The sequence below is a fragment of the Epinephelus lanceolatus genome, chromosome 24 (assembly GCF_041903045.1).
Source record: "Epinephelus lanceolatus isolate andai-2023 chromosome 24, ASM4190304v1, whole genome shotgun sequence".
Lineage (NCBI taxonomy): Eukaryota > Metazoa > Chordata > Actinopteri > Perciformes > Serranidae > Epinephelus > Epinephelus lanceolatus.
This window is the reverse complement of record NC_135757.1, coordinates 6,610,289-6,636,608: the sequence shown is the minus strand read 5'-3', so window position 1 is coordinate 6,636,608 and position 26,320 is coordinate 6,610,289. Positions and strand designations below refer to the sequence as shown.

Below are 26,320 nucleotides of genomic sequence, written 5' to 3'. Positions count from 1 at the left end.
TGCCTCTCAGTCTGGGTACCTGGGTTCAGTTCCCACCAAGAGCCATCTTCTTCAAAATCTTTAATGTCTATGAATCAGAAGTTGTATTAACTTAAAATGTTGATATCCCCATATTATTTTTGGTTTGTAATAGGAAATTAGGATTGAAAATCACTAGCACTGAAACTGGTTTGCTCTGTGGTAAGGTCAGGTGAGGTTACTTTATTTGTACCCGTAGATAGATTTGACTTGACACTCATTTCATAAACAACACTGTGGTGAGCCCTCTCCGCCTGCCAACAAACAAACTGATGTGTCATACTCGAGATGATTAATTATACTGTTTTAATTAAACTGAATTAATTGTTCGATGAATATTAAATTGCTTCAGCTATATCTATATTCTTCAGTTATTGTAGTCCTTGGTTATATGACGGGATTAGGTGTGTTGTTACAATTGCCCCCATATGCTGTTACAGTTACCCCTGCACATTGGGCCGGATGTTGCATTTGACTTTGAGTGTTTCAATCAGTATTGTGACTGACATTGCTTGTATAAGAGAAACACAGATACAACCCAGGTAGCCAAAATGACCTGGCCAAGCATCGGCCAAAACTTGGCATGACGGAAGAAGTAAGTTGGGTTGCCTACTCGGCTGAGACTCAGGATGGATGACACTCTAGAATCTGCATGCCGACGTAAACTCGGCATGCAGGAGGATAAAAGTCGGGCTATGTCCAGTTGCCTGGTTTGGCATAGACTCAGGATGAATCAGCAAAAATAAAGGGTCGTATTTCTGGAAATTTAATGGTCATGCATCGGCCCAATCTCAACATGCCGAACTGAATAAGTTGGGCTGCCTCTGCTTGCCCAAATTGGCTGAGACTAGAGATGGCTGATGCCCCAGAATCAAGCCAAATAAACTGGCCTGATTCATGCTGCTGATGTTGCCATCACTAGGAAGTTACCTACATAAAAACTGTATTCTAATAGCCTAAGAAGTTTTTGAGTAATGATATCAAATCAAGAAATGTATCAATGTATCAACCCCCTATCTCCCCACTACAACAAACTACCGTCACATAGATCTTAACCGTTGTGTTGTCACATATCACATAAATAAGAAAAATAAAAGCTTAGACCCTTGGCAGTTACACTAAGATAACAGACTGACTCTGTATGATCTATGTTTTCCTGAAGGTTTACCGACATCTGCCGCTCATAAAACTTAACTTCCTACATAAACGTAACAACAGCGATTCATTAAGTTACCATCAGCCATGCTTTATGTGACTTTCACCCACCTGGAAGGAAAAATAAAAGATGAAATGAGATGGCAGGTTGCTTACAAACTCGTGCCTGCCTACATATAAATAACAAACCGTTCCCAAAATACTGCTGGTTCTGTCGAGTTGGCATTTTCAATCTGATGCCTGCTATGAGCCATGGGAGCATCAATTGGCATGTGTCAAATGAGGTACATCAGTTATGCCTTTTAGCATCTTTGGGCCTTCAATTGCTTTGCAGAAACTGGATCAGTTGTATCCAAAGCACCATCAGGCAGACCAAAAGTGACCACACCACTAGAGGATCAGTTTATCAAGCTTAGTTCCCTGAGAGAGGATGGGTCCAGACTTTGCTAAACAAAGAATGCAAGAGTCCAATCAGCAAAAAGTGTTGTCGAAATAAGGCTGTCTTGTAGTGGTCTCAGAGGATGAGAGTTTCTACAATTCTTCACAGGAGGGGAAGCAAAGCCAAACGCTAGGGCGAGGGTAAGAAATACCACCATACTGATGAATCCAAGTCTGGGGTTTATGGCAGTAACAGAAGGATGAATGCAAGGAGACAAACAGGACACAGAGTAATGCTACTCCTTTCTTCAGAGACATGCTGTACCCTCTGGTTTGTATCTTTGTGGAGACGGATTCATATTGCAACCCCAGACACACCGCAAAGCAAAGCAAGAACTTCTTGAATCCCGGAGATGACCTGCTTTGCACCTGACTTAAACTCATACATACATACATATATATGTCCCATATATGGTTCATTTAACTGTTGACGAGTAGTGAATTACATATAATTAAAGTAGCAGTTCTGGTAGTTCAAGAACATTTATATTTGCAAAGTGATTCAAGCTGTTAAATTACTTTGTTGGCATAATCGGTCTAGCTAACTCCAAATCATTTTGGTCCATGCCATTATGGTGAATGTGATATCTCAAGAACACCGTGACGGCATTTCTTAAACTTTGGCACAAACATACGCTTAGGTTCAAGGACGAACTTGACTCAATTTTGGTTGTCAAAAGTCAAGATCGTTTTAATTTTATGTCCATGTCATTCTTGTGAACACGATATCTTGAGAACTCCTTGAAGGAATTTTTTTTTTTTTTTTTTTCAAATTTGGCACAACCATCCACCTGGGCTCAACAATGAGCTGATTGGAAGTTGTATGTCAAAGGTCAAGATCACTGTGACCTCTCAAAACACGTTTTCATACACTAATTTTGACAAACATAAATGTCTAATATAATGAAGTGATGACATTTTATTTCAAAAGGGTGAAACGATAAAGATGCTGGTGCACAAAGGTCAAGGCCACTGTGACCTTGCGTCCGTCTCGTTCTTGTAAATGCAATATCTCAAGAAGGCCTAGATAGAACGTCTTCAAATTTGGCACAAACGTCCACCTGGGCTCAACAATGAACTGACTGGAAATTGTCGGTCAAAGGTCAAGATCACTGTGACCTCTCAAAACACGTTTTAATACACTAATTTTCACAAAATTTCACACGAACATCTAAAATTATGAAGTGATGACATTTTATTTCAAAAGGGTCAAACTGTAAAGATTCTGGTGCACAAAGGTCAAGGCCACTGTGACCTTGCGTCCATCTCATTCTTGTAAGTGCAATATGTCAAAAAGGCCTTGATAGAACTTCTTCAAATTTGGCACAAACGTCCACGCAGACTCAAGGGTGAGCTGATTAGAATTTGATGGTTAAATGTCAAAGGTCAAGGTCCCGCGACCTCACAAAATGTCATATGCCAGGAACAGAAGGGGAGACAGTTGGTTAGATACTGAATTGGTGACACTAATCTTGGGTGTCTACTGTGAAACTGTGCTGATTGTATAGATCTTCTGTGCTGCTAGGTTGAAGATGTGTGTGAAGCAACATATTCTAGTCCATTACGTAATTTTTAGATTTATATAAGACTAAATTCTAGATGTTTTATCTCGACTTTACAATATACTCACCAGTGTTTTCAGTGGTTATTCAGCTGTTCCCGACAGGTTTGTGTGTGACTCTGGGCCAAATAACGACTTTTTGTGACTCTCTGTGAATAGGCTGGCTGTTTTTTGGCATGTCAGTGAAACTATTGAACAGGAAGTAGGCTGCTGTGTGTGGAGAGAGCATACTGGGACAGACAGAGGTGATGGCAGTGATAGTGGTGGAGGCGGAGACAGCGACAGGGAACACACTTTACATTGCCTCCGTTAACTGCCATTTGTATTCGTCCCGCTAACAGTAGAAAGCGCTGAAAGCAATGGAAAATTCAGATACCCCCCCCCCCCCCACCCATATAAAGATGAGTAATGTGTGCAACGCCATGCAGCCAGCGGAGGAATATATTATCCCCCCGGCCCGGGTGGCAGTGATGAATGTCCGGGACGAACTCGCTGCACAGTCACCCAGGCAGCTCCACAGGCCCAAGAGAGCACACAGAGCGAGACACACAGATCGTAGGAGAGAGAAAGATAGAAGAGCACTCGAAGCAGTTTGATTTCTTAAGTTTTAAGTGCACTCCACGCTGACAGGATTGGGACACGGTGCCCTGAGACCACCCTCTCCTTCCCCGGCCATAAAGCACGGCTTTAAATCTGCAGGGCATCTTTCTGTTTGATCGAAGTGCCCTGAGTGGACCCCCCTCCCTCCCTCCCTCCTGACTTCTGACTCCACTGCTGCGCGACACAAAAAGAGATGGGTAGTAACAGTCAATTTGCCTGTTTGTTTGATGGAAAGCCAGCCAAATAGTTTTGCCTGAGCCCACAGAGGCCTGCAGCGACCATCAGATACGTATCGGTTAGAGACTATGACAACTTAATGGCAGCGCTCTTGTTTTATGTGCATCTGCCGCTTCAAGGTTGTTCCTGCCGCCCACACTGTTCCACCGGGCCTCTTTTAATGTGGAACTGAATGACAAACAGGAACTTATTGACACCGGCCTGCCATCCTGCCTCTGTAATTAGCAGCCTTGTATCCAACCGGAGTGAATGCGTCCGGTGTCGGTCTGGGACGTTGACCCCAGATTCTTCTCAGATCCCCTCCCCACACTTGGCTGCAGGATTAGCAACCCACTCGGAGCACAGCGGAGATTAATAACCTGTCACTGTGGGTTGCTTTCGACTCCTTTGCCTCACTGTTTTCTTTTGCGGAGGAGGAGAATGATACACCCCTCCTCCGTGGCTGTGTTGCTTTCTGCCTACATAAACCGTACACTTCCTGTTGCACACCGTTGTGCATCTCGCCACAGACTAGTGCAACTGGAAGAGAAACCAATAATTGGTGTGGGCAGCGTGTATCCTCTTTAAACTAATTACACAGCACAGAGAGTCACTCTTTAGATGCACTTTTTCCCTACAATGCAGCACTAGAATTAGTCGCAGGCTTTGTTTTTAAAAGGCAGAGTTCAAATAACATTCCTGAGTGTACACTACATGTCCTAATAAAAGCCTGAGTGACTGAGTTTTTGTACATTCTTGAAATTGGGTTTGATTTGGCCGTGGTTATCTCTGAGATTTATTACGCAATAAATTCCAAACCAATCATAAATCATCCGTTAGTTGTCTCATCCCGCCCCCCAGTGGCAGCGCAACAAAACCTTTCTGCTCCAGCTAAATCTGCCTCTTTGAGTCTGAGCCAACAAACAGCTTTCTAGTCTGATGTTTAGAAAATACAGATCGTAAACTGGCTGAACCGCACCACTCGAATCAGGTTGACCGGTTTCCACAGCCTGGACAATCCGAGCCTTTGCAGCTCATGGAGCTGCAGGAAGAGGCGGCTTGTGAGCAGCCGGGCTTGCCCCCCGGGCCTGGCGCCGGTGTCGGCTCGCGGGGAGGGGACGTAATGTGCACCCTTCCTCACCCCTAACCCCAACCCCAAGCAGTTAGCTTTGCTACGCATAAACATATCCCCAATCGTGGAGGTGATGCTGCGGGAAACAACACAATTTTAGCCGGAGGGGAACATTATTCAAGGCGGGCAGATAGTTCTACACAACGACAGAGAGACAGCCGGCTTTGAGAGTTGGTGTGTGTGTGTCAGAGTAAAGACATATTTAATCTATTAAGACTGGATGTGTTTGAATGAAAAAGGCTATTATCAGAAAAATGCAGATTTATGTTTTCAATAAAAACGTATCTCAATGAAGAAAGGCAAAGCGCTAGCCTGGATGCCAATCAAAACGAGGGAGCTGTCAATCAGAGCGTTATCTGCCACGCCCACTCTGTCCTGGCAAGTGGTCTAAACAGCAAAGTGAGCTGTTTTTAAGCCAGGTTTTCTAATACTTATGAATGGTTATTTTCACTCAGACTTTTGTGGATGATTAATGAGACACTCGACTTTGATATAATATATGCATTTTTGCTATTTCAAGCTGTGTTTCCAAAGGCTTTAAGATATCGGAGAAAAAAGCTGAGCATACGTTAGCAGCAGCATCAGAGAAACACTGATTTGTAACATGAAACTGCTTTATTCCCTGTTTTTACCAGTTTAAATCACCCGGTCTGTTTGTTTAGGAGAGGAAGAGGCCTCTGCGGATAATTCAGCTCCCAGTAAAAACTCCTTGAATGTCTGGATTTTAAGATATTGTAGAAAAAAGGTGAGCATATGTTAGCAGATGCTAGTTTAGTGGCCAATCTCTGACGTGCCAAACAGCATCAGAAAAACACTGATTTGTAACATGAAACTGCTTTATGCAGCATTTTTACTAGTTTAAATCACCCAGTCTGTTTGTTTAGGAGAGGAAGAGACCTCTGTGGATAATTCGGCTCCTGGTTAAAACCTCCTGAACAAAAAACAGTGAAGGAATTCTAACCAGGAGATGTTTCAGTTGGTTGAAATCTGCAATCCTCACCCCTAAATATGACTAAATCTCCCTGAATCTTACACACTGCTCCTTTAAAATTCATGCCTGAGCAACCAAGCATTAACAGCAGAGCAGATCAGAAAAGAATAGACTTCCTCATGACAGGAAATCAGCAGCAAACTCTCTGATATATCCCTGTTTCAAACAAAAGCCCAGTTCTCTACAGTTAAGGTAAATAGTGCCACTTTTTGAGAACTGACAGTCAGCGCAATATCATGGTTTTAAATCTCAGCACGAGCCGCACACAAGCTGGCCAGCTCCCCTCTCAATTTGATATTTTCCTCAGCAGATGCTCTCATCCCCAGTGACATTTGAGAGACTTCCAAGCAGCCCAGTCGGCAGGGCCGGAGATAATGGCTCCGTTCAGCTGCCGGGTCCAGGCAAGCGAGACTTACTGTAGTGCGGGAGATGTGAGAGACACTGGGCCATCTGAGGACAACACTGATACTTATTTCTGCAGTTTTTTTGTCTTGAGTTAAAAGAAGTGAAAGAAAATATACATATATATTTCCACAAACTCTATTTCTGCGAAGTCTTGGTAAAGCTCACCCTGAGGACTCCATGTTAAAATCAGCCGAGGGCTCCTGATGATGAAGATGCTGCCGGCTGATTCACTGCGAGCCCTGCTTATTGGACGGATTTATATCTTCTTCTTTCATCTACTTTCATGCAAAGGGCCCACTCTTAATTTATAATCACCACCTACACATGTACTAATCACCCAGCTTAATCACAACTGGAGAGCCTCATAAACAAGGTATTCATCTGGCCTAATTGCAGCGTTCCCTGCACATTACACAAAGAACAAATGAAGCAGGCAGGAGGGGAGACAGATGTAGAGATTGCGGGGTTAAAGCCATGGAAATTCTTATCAGAGTCTGCCCGAGAACCATATCTCTAACACCGTTTATCCCCTTACTTTGCTGTGTTGTAAAAAAGATCAGAGTTAAATTAAGAAAGGTCGAGATATTTTCTTTGGTGTGTGGATGCTGATACTGTTTTTGCTTGTTAATTACAACATTAAGAGTGAATGGCATCCATGTCTCCTGCTCCACTCTAAGCTCTTACTGTTCTTTAGATTGTAGATTTCAGCCTGAGAGTGCTGGAAAAGTATTTGATCTTTCAATTGTGACATATTTCAAAGTGATCTGATGGATTTTTTTCTTTGTAGAATAACACAATCTGGAATTAAACGCAGCCTATGTGTTACTTTCAGGTCAAACAAACTCTGGACTTTCACCCAGGAGCCAAATGTGTGACAAACCATGTTTTCTTTTGCTTTCTAAATCTAACCACATTCCATTGTTGCCTAAACCTAAGGAAATATTTTACTCATGACTAAACTATGCATGTACTCTTTACATTTCCTATGAAAACGGAACTGCATTTTGAAGACACGATGCACGTAATGAGCATACAGTAGCCCTTTTTAGATAGGAGTTGTGCAAATGTGCAGGAAAGCCCAATCAGTCTTTTTTCAGCATTGGCAGTATAAAAACAAAATCGGGGAGTGCAGCAAAATGCCGCCTGCCTACTTTTGTTCACACAGAATGCGCCTTTTTCGGGGCAATGGGGGGCGTGAGCAAGTAACAAAACATGTAGCTCAGCGTGTGACGTAAACAGTGACGTGGGAGGGAAGCCGCAGCTGGTCAGTCCTTCTGCGACTCTCTCGTAAGTCGGCCCGTTCTTCACCGTCCCCGTCATCTGACGGTTAATGGCCTCTTCGTTTGCGAGGGCAAGGAGGGCGCGCAATTCCTTGTCTCCCCAGTTGCTCATCTTTACAGTGTCTGTCAGGTTTGTGTTTCCCTCTTGCTACTAGCTGCTCGCTAATTCCTGCTATCAGCTGTTTCCTGTTTATCCACCGCCAGTGGCTCGCACGTGCGGTGTCATCAACAGCTCCTCCCACAAGTCTTCAACAGCCCCTCCCGTTGTGGAGGGCCGCCTCGGTCTGGAAAATTGGGCATCTCGGATCAACTCGCCAATCCAGCTCTGTGTGACTAAACGCTCGCAGCTTGCCAGCAAAACGGCCCAACATTCGCCGAAAATCTGGCAGTGTAAAAGGGGCTAGAGACACATCGTCACTGATTGTTCAAAACTGATGCAGGAGGGGACCTAGTGTGTCATATTTAGACGTGCTGATGGACTATTTGATGAGCTGGGATGAGAATGTGTTGGAAAAGACTTCAGAAAAACAATATTTTTGGACAATTTTCACGTTTTAACAATAGCAAAGTAAACACTGTTTGGAGGGAAGGGATATCCTTGAATAGGGTTAAATGTCATTTCAGGGTTTAAGGAATAGTTCGGCTTCTTTTGAGTGGGGTTGTATGAGGTACTTACAGTGTACTGCTGTGGATGGGGGCCAGCAACAAAACGTATTTTAGCCACCTAAAAAAAGTCCCACCTAAAACAGATCAATATCAGTTCAAGTGTATGGAATACTGAGAGTATTTTTACTGCCTTACCTTGCCGTCACACAGCGTACTCCAATGGGGAATCCGTTAACGGCTTCAGTTACCCATGTAAGCTCTGGTCAAAGCCACCAGACTCCATTGCCAACTGTCATCTACTGTACGTAATGTACTGTCTATGGATAAGTACCCCATACAACCACACATTATCAAGGAAATGATTCTAGAAAACGCACTATCCAATCCAGCACATTGGATGTCACATAAATTTAGGCACCAACGTTCCCATACTTTTCCAGATGTATACTTTGTGGCATATTCTTTGACACCATCAGAATCAGAAATCAGCCGCATCCTGCATGTTTTCATCGAACGCATGCTGGATACAAAAGCAACATTTATACATTTATATACATTTTTAAATTTCCATGTCCTCTTTTGCAGATATCCACGATGAGAACGGGTTAAAGCCGGTCATGGTTTACATCCACGGAGGCTCCTACATGGAAGGAACCGGCAACATGATTGACGGCAGCATCCTGGCCAGCTACGGGAACGTCATCGTCATCACAATCAACTACCGGCTCGGTGTTCTGGGTGAGTCCACCGTTCCGAGGCTTTAATTAGTTTGGAGAAGGCTGATTGAGTCAGAAAGTGAGTTATTGATTTAATGAGGGGTTTAATGAATACTGGGTTCCTACTGTTTCACCAACTGGCTGGTCTTTGTGCGAGGGAAGGCTGCGGAGGACTGGGTGTACATGCCGAGAGTTGGACGGCGGAAACCTTCTTAAGTTCTTTTTGATTACATTTGAGAGTCTCTGGTTGCTTTAATGAAACTAGAAACACTTGTGGTCTCTTATATCGTTCTTAAAGACAAATATATACTGAAGCAAATCAAGACTTAGGCGGAGATGTTTGCTGTTCTCACTTCTGATTGCATGCGTGGTTTGGGGGTTTTCTGCCTCCAGCTATCGTGCTTTTCTTCCCCCCCTGGTGCCAATCAGCTGCTAATGGCAGTGTAGGAGATACTTTGCATATGTTTGCTTTATATCAAATGCTTGTGCAGCCTCAGATGACCCCCAAAGCAACAGATAAGCACATGCAAATTAAGAAAAGCCTCTCAAATTTGTAGCTTTTCCAATGACTTTAATCATTCCGCAGCATCAAGCATCCAGTGGCCCACAAAAAAATTCCACGCTGGGAAAATTGATCCGTTGTGATCCGAGCCAGTATCTATACCACAGTGCTGTGCATCTTATTTTGTTCCCGTCTGTAAGATGAAAGTCGTTTCGGGCTCACACAGGGATACTTTATCTTGGATCTTGCCTCTGACATAAAGGTTTGGCTTGTGAATGTCTGTTGCAGGAGAAAATGTCTGAGTCTGAGAGGAGGCTGATAGCATCAAATGTTTTGAGGGAAAGAGTTTTGAAACCTGGAGGGAACATAGCTGTGGCCATTTTATGCTCGAGTTGAACCAGTGTTTGAAGTGGGAATGGTGGCCAAGGAACCATTTCTCAGAAAGCGCGTCTCGCCTAATTCTGAGTGTCATCTCCAAATTAGGCAGAAAATAAACATGTGAACCTGTCCGTCTCTTTATAACGCCTGTAATGCCTAATTGGCAACTGCAAGTTCATCCCTCAGGGTGGATTTACAAAACCTGAGTCAAGGCTGCAAAATTTAACATCAATTATGTGGATATTTCACACACAGATGATGTAAACGGGCAGGTTCATCGGATGTACCGCTGCAAAATAAGGTCTGAAGCTGGGCTGCACATGTCTGAGACGTAAAGAAAGTGTGAGTCCTCAGCTACAAGCTTGAAATTTCAGTTGAGGAAACCATTAAATGTGCTTCAGAAGTGCAGTCACACTCTTCCCTCTGCGAGATGGAAGGCTATACGGGAGGAAATAGCAGTTTGATAATGCTGTCGGCTCAACGGAAAACTCAGCCTTAAATCAAAAAAAAATTCTCATCACCGGAGTTTGGCATGAGCTGCGAGCTTGTTCTCACATTCTCTTCTGGTGACATGAATAGTGATGTGTGGTTTAGAAACATGCCTCTCCTTTTCAAACATCCTCTATCAGGCAAACAGTGCCTCTGTGGAGGGAACACTGTCTACTTGTCTGCACACTAGGAGCTCAGCTTTTACACCTGATTCTCCAAGCCCTTCAATCATAGATTCAACACCCTGAAATATGAGGAAAGTTCTCCAATTTAAACAAAACGCATCATGTGTTCATACCCTCTATAACGACACAAACGAGCAGGTCATGATCTGAGAATTCTAACAGCAGCTGGTCTGTTCTTATTCACTCTTACTCATACCTTATAGTGCAACAATTATGCACCATAATTCATCTATAACTCTGGATCAAAGGAGAAGTCAGTTCACATAGTATAAAAAGCGACAAACACAGGACTTCGACCTGGGACACTGGGGTTTGTGTCCTGTGTGGAACCCAAAGCCAACCTTTTTTTACTTGAAGTAACATAAAGGCGTAATATTGCATTGTCATGTCACGCCAAGTTAACGAACCAACCTACCTGACACAGGCTCAGGGGCCCAAAGTGTCATGGGCCCCCCTGGCCAACACCTGCAAAATGTCAAGCAGCGATGAACGTACCAGGAGGAGACTTGAAATGACCACAAAGAAATATAACAACTACAAAGACATACAGAGCAACAACAAAGGGACTCAAAATGACCACACCACAAGACTCAAAATGACAACAAAGAGACATAAAATGACTGCAGAGAGACTCAAAATGACTACAAAGAGACATAAAATGACTGCAAAGAGACATAAAATGACTACTAAGATACATAAAATGACTGCAAAAAGACTCAAAATGACTGCAGAGAGACATAAAATGACTGCAGAGAGACTCAAAATGACTACAAAGAGACTCAAAATGACTGCAGAGAGACATAAAATGACTGCAGAGAGACTCAAAATGACTACAAAGAGACTCAAAATGACTGCAGAGAGACATAAAATGACTGCAGAGAGACTCAAAATGACTGCAGAGAGACATAAAATGACTGCAGAGAGACTCAAAATGATTACAAAGAGACTCAAAATGACTGCAGAGAGACATAAAATGACTGCAGAGAGACTCAAAATGACTACAAAGAGACTTAAAATGACTGCAGAGAGACATAAAATGACTGCAGAGAGACTCAAAATGACTACAGAGACATAACATGACTGCAAAGAGACACAAAATGACTGCAAAGAGACTTAAAATCACTTAAAGGAGACACAAAATAACTGCAAAGAGACTCAAAATGACTGCAGAGAGACATAAAATGACTACAGACATAAAATGACTGCAAAGAGACACAAAATGACTGCAGAGTGGCTCAAAATGACTGCAAAGAGACACAAAATGTCTGCAGAGTGGCTCAAAATGACTGCAAAGAGACACAAAATGACTGCAGAGAGACTCAAAATGACTGCAAAGAGACACAAAATGACTGCAGAGTGGCTCAAAATGACTGCAGAGAGACATAAAATGACTACAAAGAGGCACAAAATGACTACAGAGACTCAAAATGACTGCAAAGAGACATAAAATAACTGCAAAGAGAGTCAAAATGACTGCAGAGTCTCAAAATGACTGTAAAGAGACATTTAATGACTGCAAAGAGACACAAAATGACTGCAGAGACATAAAATGACTGCAAAGAGACTCAAAATGACTGCAAAGAGACATAAAATAACTGCAAAGAGACACAAAATGACTGCAAAGAGAGTCAAAATGACTGCAAAGAGACATAAAATAACTGCAGAGAGACACAAAATGACTGTAAAGAGACTCAAAATGACTGCAGAGAGACATAAAATGACTGCAGAGAGACTCAAAATGACTACAAAGAGACTTAAAATGACTGCAGAGAGACATAAAATGACTGCAGAGAGACTCAAAATGACTACAAAGAGACTCAAAATGACTGCAGAGAGACATAAAATGACTGCAGAGAGACTCAAAATGACTACAAAGAGACTTAAAATGACTGCAGAGAGACATAAAATGACTGCAGAGAGACTCAAAATGACTACAAAGAGACTCAAAATGACTGCAGAGAGACATAAAATGACTGCAGAGAGACTCAAAATGACTACAAAGAGACTTAAAATGACTGCAGAGAGACATAAAATGACTGCAGAGAGACTCAAAATGACTACAGAGACATAACATGACTGCAAAGAGACACAAAATGACTGCAAAGAGACTTAAAATCACTTCAAGGAGACACAAAATAACTGCAAAGAGACTCAAAATGACTGCAGAGAGACATAAAATGACTACAGACATAAAATGACTGCAAAGAGACACAAAATGACTGCAGAGTGGCTCAAAATGACTGCAAAGAGACACAAAATGTCTGCAGAGTGGCTCAAAATGACTGCAAAGAGACACAAAATGACTGCAGAGAGACTCAAAATGACTGCAAAGAGACACAAAATGACTGCTGACATAAAATGACTCCGGAGAGACTCAAAATAACCGCAGGTCCTGCCACTGCAGGAATGGACAAAGAATTGTTTTAATTTGTGAAGACAGATTTGGGAAAATGGAATATAATGAGCAAATAAACACACCCAATTGAGTATATGAATGTGTGTGTGAATTGGTGAATGTGACTCGTAGTGTAAAAAGCACTATACAAGTACAGGTCTGTTTACCATTTAAACTGAACGTATGTGTTGTGTGGGTCCAGTGCCGTTTGCATATGGTTCATTGTTCAAAATTAAGCCTTATGCTCATGCTACCACCGCCGCTGCTCTGCTCTGCTTACCATTTGTTATAAGGCCGAGCTGTCTGCACCAGTCACTATATTTAGTTGCCTGAGAGCCGGGGGGAAAAGGTGTTCTGGAAAAGTGTGCACCGCAGAGAGAGGGAAAAAAAAGAGAGATGAAGAGAGAGACAGAGAGAGAGAGAGAGAATGCAGATGAGGAAACAGATAGAGACAGGAAGGTGAGCGGAGCAGAGAGAGAGAAACTGAGAGAAAAACCAGAGTGACAATGTAGAAATGGTGATCTTGTTAGGCTGCAGGTTCTGATGTAAAAACACATCCGGCCCCAAATCGCAAAATGTGTGTGGCTCTGATAGAGACGAGCGTTCCATCGACACTAATTGACACGCAGTAGATTCACCCTGTGTGCTCCTGTTAAATTCTTGAGTCGTTGCAGTCACTGGAGGGAAGCCATCTGTGCACAGGAAAGTGACACAACTTAAGACTGTGAGGCTAAACAGCACTCAGTGTGGGTCTGAACACAACTGGACTCACTGGTATTTGGTTCTGACCAATGGCACTTAGTTTTATAGAAACCGTGTGTAAGATTTGCAGCAGATTGCAACCAGCTGGAACTTCCTCCCAGTTAGAATTCCCTCAGTGTTTATTGTTCAGGAGGTTATTACTGGGAGCCGAATTATCCACAGAGGACTCTTCCTCTCCAAAACAAACAGCGCAGGTGATTTAAACTAGTAAAAACACCAAATAAAGCAGTTCAGGTTACAAATCAGTGTTTTTCTGATTCTGTTTGGCATGTTGGAGTTTGGCTGTCAGCCCAGCACCTGCGAATGTCTGCTCACCTTTTGTCTTTGATAGCTTAGGAAGTTATTACCGGGAGCCGAATTTGCCACAGAGGTCTCTTCCTCTCCAAAAGAAATACAACATGTGATTTCAGTGAGTAAAAACACTGAATAAAGTGGTTTGAGGTTACAAATCAGTGTTTTTCTGTTGCTGTTTGGCATTTTAGTGTCAGCCCAGCACCCGCTGATGTCTGCTCACCTTTTGTCTTTGATAGCTTAACACCCAGATGCTCAGGAGCTTTTTACTGGGCGCCGAATTAGCCACAAAGGTCTCTTCCTCTCCAAAACAAACACAACATGTCATTTCAGTGAGTAAAAGCACTGAATAAAGCAGTTTCAGGTTATAAATCAGTGTTTTTCTGATGCTGTTTGGTGTTTTGGACTTTGGCTGTCAGCCCAGCACCTGCTGATGTCTGCTCACCTTTTGTCTTTGATAGCTTAACATCCAGATGCTCAGGAGCTTTTTACTGGGAGCCAAATTTTTCACAGAGGTCTCTTCCTCTTCAAAAGAAACACAACATGTGATTTCAATGAGTAAAAACACTGAATAAAGCAGTTTCAGGTTGAAAATCAGTGTTTTTCTGATGCTGTTTGGCGTTTTGGAGTTTGGCTGTCAGCCCAGCACCTGCTGCTCGCTTTGAGAACCTTGAGTGCAGTTTGTGCTGAGCTTTTATGGCACTTAGTTTTAAAGAAACTGTGTGTAAGATTTAGGGGGATTTAGTGGCAGGAGATTGCAACCAGCTGAAAGTTCTCCCAGTTAGAATTCCCTCAGTGTTTATTGTTCAGGACGGTTTTACCAGGAGTCGAATTATCCACAGAGGTCTCTTCCTCTTCAAAAGAAACACAACATGTGATTTCAATGAGTAAAAACTCTGAATAAATCAGTTTCAGGTTGAAAATCAGTGTTTTTCTGATGCTGTTTGGCATGTTGGAGTTTGGCTGTCAGCCCAGCACCTGCTGATGTCTGCTCACCTTTTGTCTTTGATAGCTTAACATCCAGATGTTAAGGAGATTTTTACCAGGAGCTGAATTATCCACAGAAGTCTCTTCCTCCAAAACAAACAGACCTGGTGATTGAAACAAGTAAAATGTTAAGAAATTAGCCTACGACCAGCTCCCTATAGCCTTCCCTAGGGAATTGAATGTGCTAGGTCCAGCACTGGACCTCTATTAGATAAAAGTAAGTAATGGAGTGAAGTACAGGGCTGAGAACAGCAAGTACAGTCACACCCGTGATGAGATCTGGGAACACAGCGGCATCGCTCCAACAAAGTCTAATGAGGCAGAAACAGTAAGAAGATCAGACCAGGAAGTGAGTGCAGCGCACAATCAACATGTGATCACACAGAAAAACTGTGAGTGTGTTCAATTACGGCACGTGTGGCAGGTCAAAGCTGAGGCAGGAATTTAGGGAATTAATATCACTGTGCTGGAGGTTTGATTCCAACCTGTTTGACCATGTGACCGCTTGTGTTTCTTGCAAGCACTTGCAACCAAGCTCTGCTAAACGCCGTCCAACACACACAGCAGTCCCCTCACCTCACAGCATTTCTGTGTGCTGCGTTTCAAATGATTCAAACAGATTCCTCCAGCTGCTGCGGGGAAGGTGCTAACGTGCAACACCGCCCGTCGCAGCGAGCGTGTGAACAGTGTGAGGCCGGGCCGAAGCAGACATCTTGTGCGAAGAGCTCTGCAGGCCGGGCAGCTTTCAACAGCGTCTGTGCCGGTGGGGCGATACATGCGGAGGGAGAGTGTGAGTGGAGTGAGAGAAGTCATCAGACACTCATCACCCTCAGCCACTTCAACCTCACACACCCTGCTGGACAGCTGTCAGTGGCTATATCGTTTACACTGTTTCCCTCAGCTCACTTTCAGAGTACATCTGCACTACTGTACCCAGTGCATGCAGTATAGTGTGGACCACGTCTCTGGGGCTCATATAAATATGTAATAAGCTAAAATATATAGAACTAAATATCATGATGGCTAAAACAAAGTCAAACACAAGTCAACAACATGTACTGTACACACTGTGTAGTGTTCAGATTGCTGCATGACTCAGCAGTGACTGTAAAGAATCAGTTTGGCACCAGAAAGGGTTGTTATTATATCTTTCCACCAACTGCAAGATGGATAGTGGAGTCACTGGCGTCAGGGTGGGCTGGTTATCGTAATATAAATCTTGCATTTACACTTTTTCATGTTTCATTTGGCTCAGACGCAGTGATAAACTATAAATTTAAGTGTAAGTGTTTCAAGTGCTCATCATCAAGATCCTCAAGATAAGTTTCATTTAGAGAAGCAGATAATAGAGCAGTGGCCACGGAGAACACTCCATTCTCACTGGCTGGAGGGTGTGCATTGATTTTATTTGCACAGCTGTTGCTAGTAAATATTTGCACATACACCGATCAGCCAAAACATTAAAACTAGTGATGGCCAAATGAGGCTTCATGAACCACCAGTTGTATTTGCTGAACCCGCTAGATGGCGCTCTTGGTGTAATGAAAAAGGCTCAAGGGATGGCAATGCAGTTTGGTTTCATCAAGTAATGGCCAAATGAAGCTTCATGAAGCAGCAATTGTATTTGCTGAACCCACTAGATGGCGCTCTTGGTGTAATGAAAAAGGCTCAAGGGATGGCAATGTAGTTTGGTTTCATCAAGTAATGGCCAAATGAAGCTTCATGAACTATGAGTTGTATTTGCTGAACCCACTAGATGGCGCTCTTGGTGTAATGATGAAGCTTCATTTGGCCATTGCTAGTTGAAACCAAACTGCATTGCTATCCCTTGAGCCTTTTTCATTACACCAAGAGCGCCATCTACTGGGTTCAGCAAATACAACTCATGGTTCATGAAGCTTCATTTGGCCATCACTGATTAAAACCACTGACAGGTGAAGTGAATAACATTTGTTGTCCTGAATGTAAACTGTATTTTTTCTGTTTTTGTTTCTGGCCACAGAGCATCCTTTCACGTGTCACCACAGCTCCCCCTACCTGTTGGAGTGTCAAAGTAATCAAGTAACATTGCCCCAAAATGTGAATCAATCTAAGAGCAGATCATAGTGTGGCTATGGTTAAATCAATCCATCTCTAAAGGCCCTCACAGCTGCTTTTAGGTCCTTTGGTGCAAATCCAAGTCTCTAGCTAACCCCAGCATGTGCATGTCCTGTCAGGTTAAGGTGCTTGAGGGCAAGTCTACGTCAATTCCAGGCAATGCTTCATTTTCCCTGCAAAGGACATTATAGAGAAAATAGGAATTGCTTTAAAAGTAAAGCTCGGTATGCTTGCCTGCAGACAAATTACACTTTTTTCCCATGTTCAGTGCACAGAGGGTCTGTTGTGCACGGACTAAAAGACTCTCTGGGTTATGCCAGCAATTACTGGAATTAATTAACTGGAAGTTATCCAAATGAACACTATTTTCTCCATAGTACCAAATTACAATTATTTCCTGGAAACTTCCTGGAAATGATTAAAATATAGTGTTGTCCCAGCTCTCTAAAGACAAACATTTTACTTTCAATGTTATGCTAAAAGTGACTTTTACACTGCTAAACTAAAGGCCAAATGATTTAATATTCAAAGTGACTGTTTTCCATTTCAAGTCTCCATTCAAACCAGCTCAAGTCTCAAGGAAGTCAAGATTTGTGACTTCACTTTCACCAGTCCCGAGTGCTTAGACAACTGGTCCCTGTCAGAGGACTGTCTCTGTTTGCTCCCGGGCAATCTGGAGCACTTACTGGTGGGCTAAAAGGTGAACTCTCAAACTATACTCCCGATGCTTACACAGCAGAGACACCTGTCAGTTAGGGTCAGACAGTTCAGGTTGGGGGTCAGGCTCATATTGTAGTTGTGATCTCTTTTATGCTGCCCCCGCTGCACCCAGCTAGTGCTTCTTAAATCTGAGACACAGTGGAGTGTGCTGCAGGCCAAGGTGCTATCTCTGGGTTTCTCTCCACAAGTAAGAGCATATTGGCAAAGGAAGTGCACACAGATCCATGATACGTAACCACAGATGCCTCCCCCAATGGCGGTGCACAAGTCCTAGGTCACAAGCATTAGCATAACCAACGCATGCTATTAAGGATGGTCAGTGAGCATGGATGGATTACTGAGCAGGCCTACTGGGCACAGGTCCAGGGGCCCAAAGTGTCAGAGGCCCCTTGGCCTTCACCTGCAAAATATCACTGAAATAAGCACGTTCTGACCAGGGAGAGATTCAAATCAACCACAGAGAGACACAATTCAACCCCAAAGAGACACAAATGACCACAGAGACACAAATCGACCACAGAGACACAAATCGACCACAAGGAGACACAAAACAACCATAGACACAAAATGACCACAAAGAGACACAAAATGACCACAAAGAGACACAAATCGACTACAAAGAGACACAATTCAATCAGAAAGAGACACAAAATCACCACAGACACAAATTGACCACAAAGAGACACACTTCGACTATAAAGAGACACAAATGACCAAAATGAGACGCAAAATGACCACAAAGAGACACAAATTGACCACAAAGAGACACTAATGACCAAAAAGAGACACAAATCGACCACAAAGAGACACAAATGACCACAAAGAGACACTAATGACCAAAAAGAGACACAAATCGACCACAAAGAGACACTAATGACCAAAAAGAGACACAATTCGACCACAAAGAGACACAAATCGACCAAAAAGAGACACAAATCGACCACAAAGAGACACTAATGACCAAAAAGAGACACAATTCGACCACAAAGAGACACAAATCGACCAAAAAGAGACACAATTCAACCCCAAAGAGACACAAATGACCAAAAAGAGACACAATATGACCAAAAAGAGACACAAATACTAAAAAGAGACATAAAATGACCACAAAGAAACACTAATGACCACAAAGAGACACAAATCGACCACAAAGAGACACAATTCGACCACAAAGAGACACAAATGACCACAAAGAGACACAAAACAACCACAAAGAGACACTAATGACCACAAAGAGACACAAATCGACCACAAAGAGACACAATTCGACCACAGAGACACAAATGACCAAAAAGAGACACAATTCGACCACAAAGAGACACAAATCGACCACAAACAGACACAAATGACCACAAAGAGACACAATTCGACCACAAAGAGACACTAATGACCAAAAAGAGACACAAATCAACCACAAAGAGACACTAATGACCAAAAAGAGACACAAATCGACCACAAAGAGACACAATTCGACCACAAAGAGACACAAATGACCACAAAGAGACACAAAACAACCACAAAGAAACACAAATGACTATGACAAAACCACAAAAAGATGCATGATGGCTACAAAGAGACACAAAAAACAACAACAACAAAGCCTGTGTCTTGTTCCTCTGTAGTAAAGGTTGGGAGTGGTGCTTTTGTATGTCTGTGCCCCGGGGCCCATTCTCTCGTGATCTGCCCATGAGATTGAGGTAGCGTCATCCTACTTCAACAGGGCCATGGTCAAAGTTCCCCTCTTTTCAGCAGTATGGCAGGTTGCGGCCTCCACCGTAGCTGCAGTGGGGTCATCTGTGCGTACAGATTTTGGTTCCAACAGTGCGGAGCTGGAGGTGCCAGGACGAGGTCTCTTGGATAACACTAAGTGCCATCTGGCTTCAGGAAGCTGTCACATGAGCCAGAGTGACGGTGAGCTTCATTAGGCTGCACTGGGATCTGTCAGAGGCACATGGCACTCTCCATTTGCTCTCCTTCTAACCCCCCACTGCCCATTGTGGCCGGACGTGAGATGACTAGTGATGGTTGTCTGATGGAGACATGTTGCTGATTTGCTCTCTGTTTGCTACGAACTAGTCTGGGAGTAAAAGAAAAACCCTGCAACTTCGACTCAGCTTACTCACTGCCTCACTTTATCGATTCGCTAAAAGTATATCAGAAACCCTTTAGGACAGAGATAGTTTATGACTCATCATTAAATCACATTTAACGAAACATAATGTCAGGAATCATGCAGCTGGTTTGGAAAGCATTAAACCTTTGGCAGATTTTTGGAGCTAATAAATATTGTTCTGTTATTTTTGAAGCTGCTGATACGGATTAAAGAAAAAAAAGTATTTTTATTTGCATTATATTTCTAAAAACTGCAAAATCACTTCGACTGAACAAAAGCCAGAATAAATCATATATTTTTTTAAAGCTGCAATAATTCTTGTTCTTATTTTTTGGCAATTATTTTCACACATATATCAACAAGAGGAAGAAGAGGAACAGTCTTATTCATATAGCACTTTTTAAGCTTAAGCACAAAGTGATTTCCATATTAAAAATAATAGAGGTTAAAAAAAAATAAGTTAAATGGTGACAAGAGAAATAGGTTCATATGAAGCAGGCACAATTTAATTAAAGGAAATAATCATAATATAGACAGATAAGATGCGAATATAAGAGATGATGTCTTGTGAAGCAGATAGAATATTAATAAAAGAACAAACTAATGTAAAAGGGAAAAGTGCAAAATATATGGAGTGCATATAAAAATAGAGACATGATGATACTCAAAATAAGTTAAATCAGGAACACTTTTATTAAAAGTTAAAGGAAAGCCTAAGGCAGAGAGAGCACACCTCTCTGCCCTTCCATACGCCTACACGGAAAGCCTATGATGGAGAAAGCCCACCTCTCTGCCTTTCCACGTGTCTACGTGGAATGCCTATGGCGGAGAGAGCACACCTCTCTGCCCTTCCATACGCCTACATGGAAAGCCTATGATGGAGAAAGCCCACCTCTCTGCCTTTCCACGTGTCTACGTGGAATGCCTATGGCGGAGAGAGCACACCTCTCTGCCCTTCCATATGCCTAAACGGAAAGTCTATGATGGAGAAAGCCCACCTCTCTGCCCTTCCATATGCCTAAACGGAAAGCCTATGATGGAGAAAGCCCACCTCTCTGCCTTTCCACGTGTCTACGTGGAATGCCTATGGCGGAGAGAGCACACCTCTCTGCCCTTCCATATGCCTAAACGGAAAGTCTATGATGGAGAAAGCCCACCTCTCTGCCCTTCCATATGCCTAAACGGAAAGCCTATGATGGAGAAAGCCCACCTCTCTGCCTTTCCACGTGTCTACGTGGAATGCCTATGGTGGAGAGAGCACACCTCTCTGCCCTTCCATGCACCTACATGGAAAGCCTAAGGCAGGAGAGCAGCAGCAAAGACCCCCAGGGACAGAACAGAGCAGCATCAATGACAAACAGAAATGACATTATAAGTCAGACACAGCATGAAAAGGAAGAGCTGGGGTTGAGGCAGGTTGCAAAGCAGCTTGCAGAGGAAGCATCAACAGTAGGTAGGATCTATCAGCTGATGTAGCTGGGATGTGAGATGAACTTGACATCATGTCCTGCCTGAACTAACACTATGCACAATGAAAATAGTAATTTTAAGCGTCGGCCATCTTGTAAAAATAGTTGTATGCAGGCATTTAAAAGCTGCAGTGAAGTGTGCCGATCTCACAGTGAGGAGAAGGCTGTTTTAAAGCCAAGTGCCATCACTGAATGGTTACCCTTTGTTTTCAGTCTGGTTGGTGGAACTGCTAAACAGTTTTGAATGGCTGATCTTAGTGGCCTGGCTGCACTGTAAGGAATTAAAAGTCATTGGTTGCTGGACCCATCCACCAACCCTCACAATCACCCTACATGGACTTTGGCCATCTTAACTTTAGTTGTTGTCCCGCCACATTTCACCCTGATGCCGCCGGGTTCATGCAGACATGAAAGAATGCCTTTTTTGCCTGTGTCTGACACCAGAAGTCACTGATCAAGCGCTGCTTTTCAGCAACTTCAGAGTGAGACCAGGTTCTTGTAGGTGAATAATAATATTTCAAAGTGTATTCTAAATGTGATGGGCAACCAGTGCAGTGATGCTAAATAGGGTGATAAGACAGAGCCTGGACAGGACTTAATCTGGCTGCTGAGTTCTGTATAAGTCACAATTGTAGGTAAAAAAGAGAATTACAGTGATAATATGAAAGCATTTGAGTGTTTTGTGTCATTAAAATTTGTAATTGATAAAATCAGGCTTTGTGCTGTTCAAAAGATACCTGGCTATCAAAGTTTATTCCAAGGTCCATTGCTGTGGATTCAACATTGTCAGTAACTGAACCAAGGGATGGCTGTATCTGTAGGACTAATGATCAAAACTCTGTTTTATTTCTATTAATTTGTAGGATGTTGTATAAACAGGAATTCAGTATGGTTAGATTGTTGAATTCATGTGGTTTAAATGAGAGGTATAACGGTGTATCATCCGCGTAACGGTGAAAAGAGATGTTGCCAAATGATAGGTCCAAGGGGTGACATGTACAGTGAGAATAAAATTGGTCCCTCATTAAGTTGTTATATTTAACATGTTGGCAAACACTTGAATGATCTGAAATGAATGGCTGGCTGGAATTAATCTAAAAACTGATGGTATCATTTGACAAGTAGAAATTTGTAAAAAGAAGAAACTGAATCACACTTGAAAATGACTGGGTCCAAGCATTCTCAACATCATGTTTTTAACATCACATTCAACCCTCCGAGGCCCATCAGAGTGTCACAGTGTGATGGGGAATATGATCTCCTGCTGTGACACTGACACTGACGAGTTGAATAAAAAGTTACTTTCCTGTGGTATCACTTTATGGCACGGTAAACTGCTTGCTCAGTATGAGTCAGTGACCCTGAGAGGGAAATCTCTCACAAATAAGACAGATGTGTTGAAGCTCTGAGAGAGAGGCTGTCACAGCACTGCTCACCAATCAGCTGCAATAACCCAGACTCCCCCTCACCTCGGGGTTATTAAAGAAAACAGATCATTTTCAAGAAAACAAGTGCATCTGTTCATCATCGTTGTGCTTCAGAGCAGTTAATGGATGACGGTGTGTCTGTACAAGAAGGGTTCTAAGATGGGAGTGATGAGGAGAGGAAGGAGCTGACAGTAAAACTAAGTCAATCACTATAAAACTTAAAACAGCAAGGCTTGAAAAAATGGGATCAATCCTTTAATGAAAATCTGGAGACATGAAACTTACTTCAAATCCATCATGTCTGCTTTATCTGTCTCTGAATCCCCTCGCCCTCAAATGAAACCAGTTCACAGGCAAAGAATTAAAGAGACAATTAAAAATTGATCATTTATAACTCTGCCATTAGAGCAAGCTTATGGAACTTTGGTTGGACAATCGCCAGAGGCCACAAAATAGCAATTATGGGAATATGCTGAATGTAGAATCATAGTAGAGCAAGCAGAGAAGAGTCAATGCAGGGAAATCACTTACTAATTAATGCTAACAGTTGCTAACGGTAACCGTCATAAGCTACTGGTCATATGAGGTAAGACTGCAGAAGCAAAACCTCTGGGTGTGTTAAAGGGATAGTTAACATTTTTTTGAAGTGGGGTTGCATGAGGTACTACAGTAGGTTACTGTCATTACACCCCCAGTTTAGCAAAACTAGTGATGGCCAAATGAAGCTTCAGTTGTACTTGCTGAACCCACTACATGGCGCTCTTGGTGTAATGAAAAAGGCTCAAGGGATGGCAATGCAGTTTGGTTTCAACCAGCAATGGCCAAATGAAGCTTCATGAACCATTTTCTGTATTTTTTGGGTCCACTCTGGCACTCTTTGTTCAACAAAAGGTTCAGGTACAACTGGTGGTTCATGAAGCTTCATTTGGACATCACTAAGCAAAACGTATTTTAGCCTCCAAAAAAAGTCTCACCCAAAAAAATCAATATGAGTTTAAGTGTATGTTATACTGGGAGTATTTTCACTGTTTTACCTTAATGTCAGACAGTCTGTTCCAACTAGGGAGCTGTTAACGGCTTCAGTTCCATATCTATGGTCTCTTCAAAGCCACCGGACTCCAAAACATAGCAAGTAGATTTAGTACCTACAAGGAGAACCTCAGTTTTATCAATGTTAAGTTTGAGGAAGTTGTATTAGAGCCAAGATTTAATATCCAAGAAGCAGAAGATTAGAGGTTACCTTGGTGGATAGATAGAGCTGGGTGTCTTGTGTGTAGCAGTGGAACTGAATTTTTCTGAGGATATGGCCATGGGGTAGAAAGTAGATACAAAATATAAGGGGGGCTAAGATAGAGCCCTGAAGAATACCGCTAGTAACTGGAAAAGAGTTGGATCTGAAATTTCAAAGTTGAACAAAGTGAGCGTGGCCAAAAAAGATATGAGGCAAGAGCGGTGCCAGTGATATCAATGGCAGCTAGTCTCTCTAAAGGGATATTATATGAAATGGTATTGAAAGCTGCACTCAGATTTTTTTTACCAAGGATGTCTTGGTACCTTGAAAGCAACGAAAACTAGACTAAAAATGTTCAAACAGGTTGTTATGTCTAAGGTGAGTGTGGACCTGAGCAGCAACTGTTGGTAATACATTGACTATGGATAAGAATCTCATGCAACTGCACTTTAAAAAATTGAACTCGCCCTTTAAAATGATAACGTGTGTGTGATTTATCTGCTGCAAAGGAACAACATGACATTTGGGGAACTTCACTTGTTTGCCTCTTACTCAAAGTCACATCCGATGATTAATATTAGTTTGATCTCCATGTGCTGTTTGTTAATGCAAACAAGTCCAGTATATTTATTTATTATAAGCTTTTATTACATACATTCATTACATTCATTACATATTTTTGAATGAGGCATCTATCCTCACCTGACCTCAATTATCCGTGTTATTCTCCTTTTTATTCTGCATCATTCTGTTCTATTCTGGTCTGTTAGTGGCCTCTGTAGTAGCCAGAGGGCAGGTACTCAGCCTCCCTGCAGCTGCCTCTTTCCCCTCCTTCATGACTCCTCCATCTCTGCAAGGACAGCCATGGCTGGGAGGAGGTCATTACCACTCCAAAATTCCCCCCCCCCCCCCCGGCGGTGGAGTGACGACAACACGTGAGGAGCGGGAGGGAAATGTGCTGTCGCCGTGGCGGTCTCACAACAGTCGTCAGCGGCGGATATCAACTCCGGTCGTGAGTCAGACGATGAGGTGATGCCTTCTGACATGACACAGAATGGCAGAAGGTTGCAGCTGCAGCTCAGACCCTGCTGAAAGAAAAGGGAAATAAATAAAAAAAACCTGCAAAACATGCTTTTGGTCTTGGCCAGCACACTGGACGAGAGTGAGGGGAGGAGGGTGAGCGGAGTCATCTGTCGCTTTGGCAAAACAACATGACAAATGGTGCTCTGTGTGTGCTTTTGACAATGTGTGCCGCTGCCATGGTCCTGACTAATCAGCAGTGTCCACTGGCTTCTATTACGTCAGCCCCTCTCCTCCGCCTGCAAATGCTTCACACTGGTTCAGGTCATCAGGTTGGAGAGATTTACTTGCTTTGTTACAGAAAGACAGACAAACTACGTCTATACAACACCACCAGTTAACTTTTTTCCCCCTTCAACAACAAATGGTTACATATAGCCAACACATGCATATGATTGGGTTTAGGCAACAAAAGCACAACCCCTGCCGCCCATCCTTTCCCACGAACGCTGCCAGGCACCATTAAACAATAAGGGCAACCGGCCACATATCGTGCCGATGTGAAATAATGTCTTTTTTTGTCTGTGCCTGGCGCCTGAAGTCACTGGCCAAGCCCCGGTATTCGACGACTTCGGTGGTACAGACGGAGCTGCAGTCAGGACATGGTTAGCTTAGCTTAGCTTAGCTTAGTGTAAAGACTTGAAGTAGGGGGAAATAACAGGTCCACCCGACCATTTAGAGGCGGTGAAATTTTAATGTTTTGTGATGTAAATATCTTGCCTTTGATTTTTAATTCCTAGTGTTTTTTTCAACAGACAGTCGGCTAGCTCAACATGCAGAATATATTGCTCATTTCAAAGTGCACTGGGCTTTGAAGCTAATATTTGTATCGGCCAAACAATGGTACTACAATTTCTTGGGTTCATCACGTGATGCCATTGGGCCAAAAAATACTTTTTCCCAGAGACTTACATTGGGAAAGAGACTCAATCTCAACTCATACTACTATCAGGTTTAAGTTTACAAGAGCTGCAAGATTAAATTATTCTATCCCCATTCAAGTTAGCGGAGCACTAAACGGGAAGTCAGCTGCACTCGGCTGTGCTTGACGGCCATAAGTCTCTAGTGTGCCTGCT

The 26,320-nt window shown here is 42.8% G+C and overlaps 1 protein-coding gene across 2 annotated transcripts in view; it reads left to right on the top strand.

Annotated features, from left to right (window-relative positions):
- Positions 1–26,320, top strand: part of nlgn4xa (neuroligin 4 X-linked a) — a 151,296-nt gene that overhangs the window by 63,039 nt on the left and 61,937 nt on the right. For both annotated transcript variants that reach the window (XM_033616120.2, XM_033616121.2), the window contains one exon: positions 8,988–9,140. In XM_033616120.2, coding sequence (XP_033472011.1) covers positions 8,988–9,140 — 153 coding nt within the window. The remainder of the gene's footprint in view (positions 1–8,987; positions 9,141–26,320) is intronic.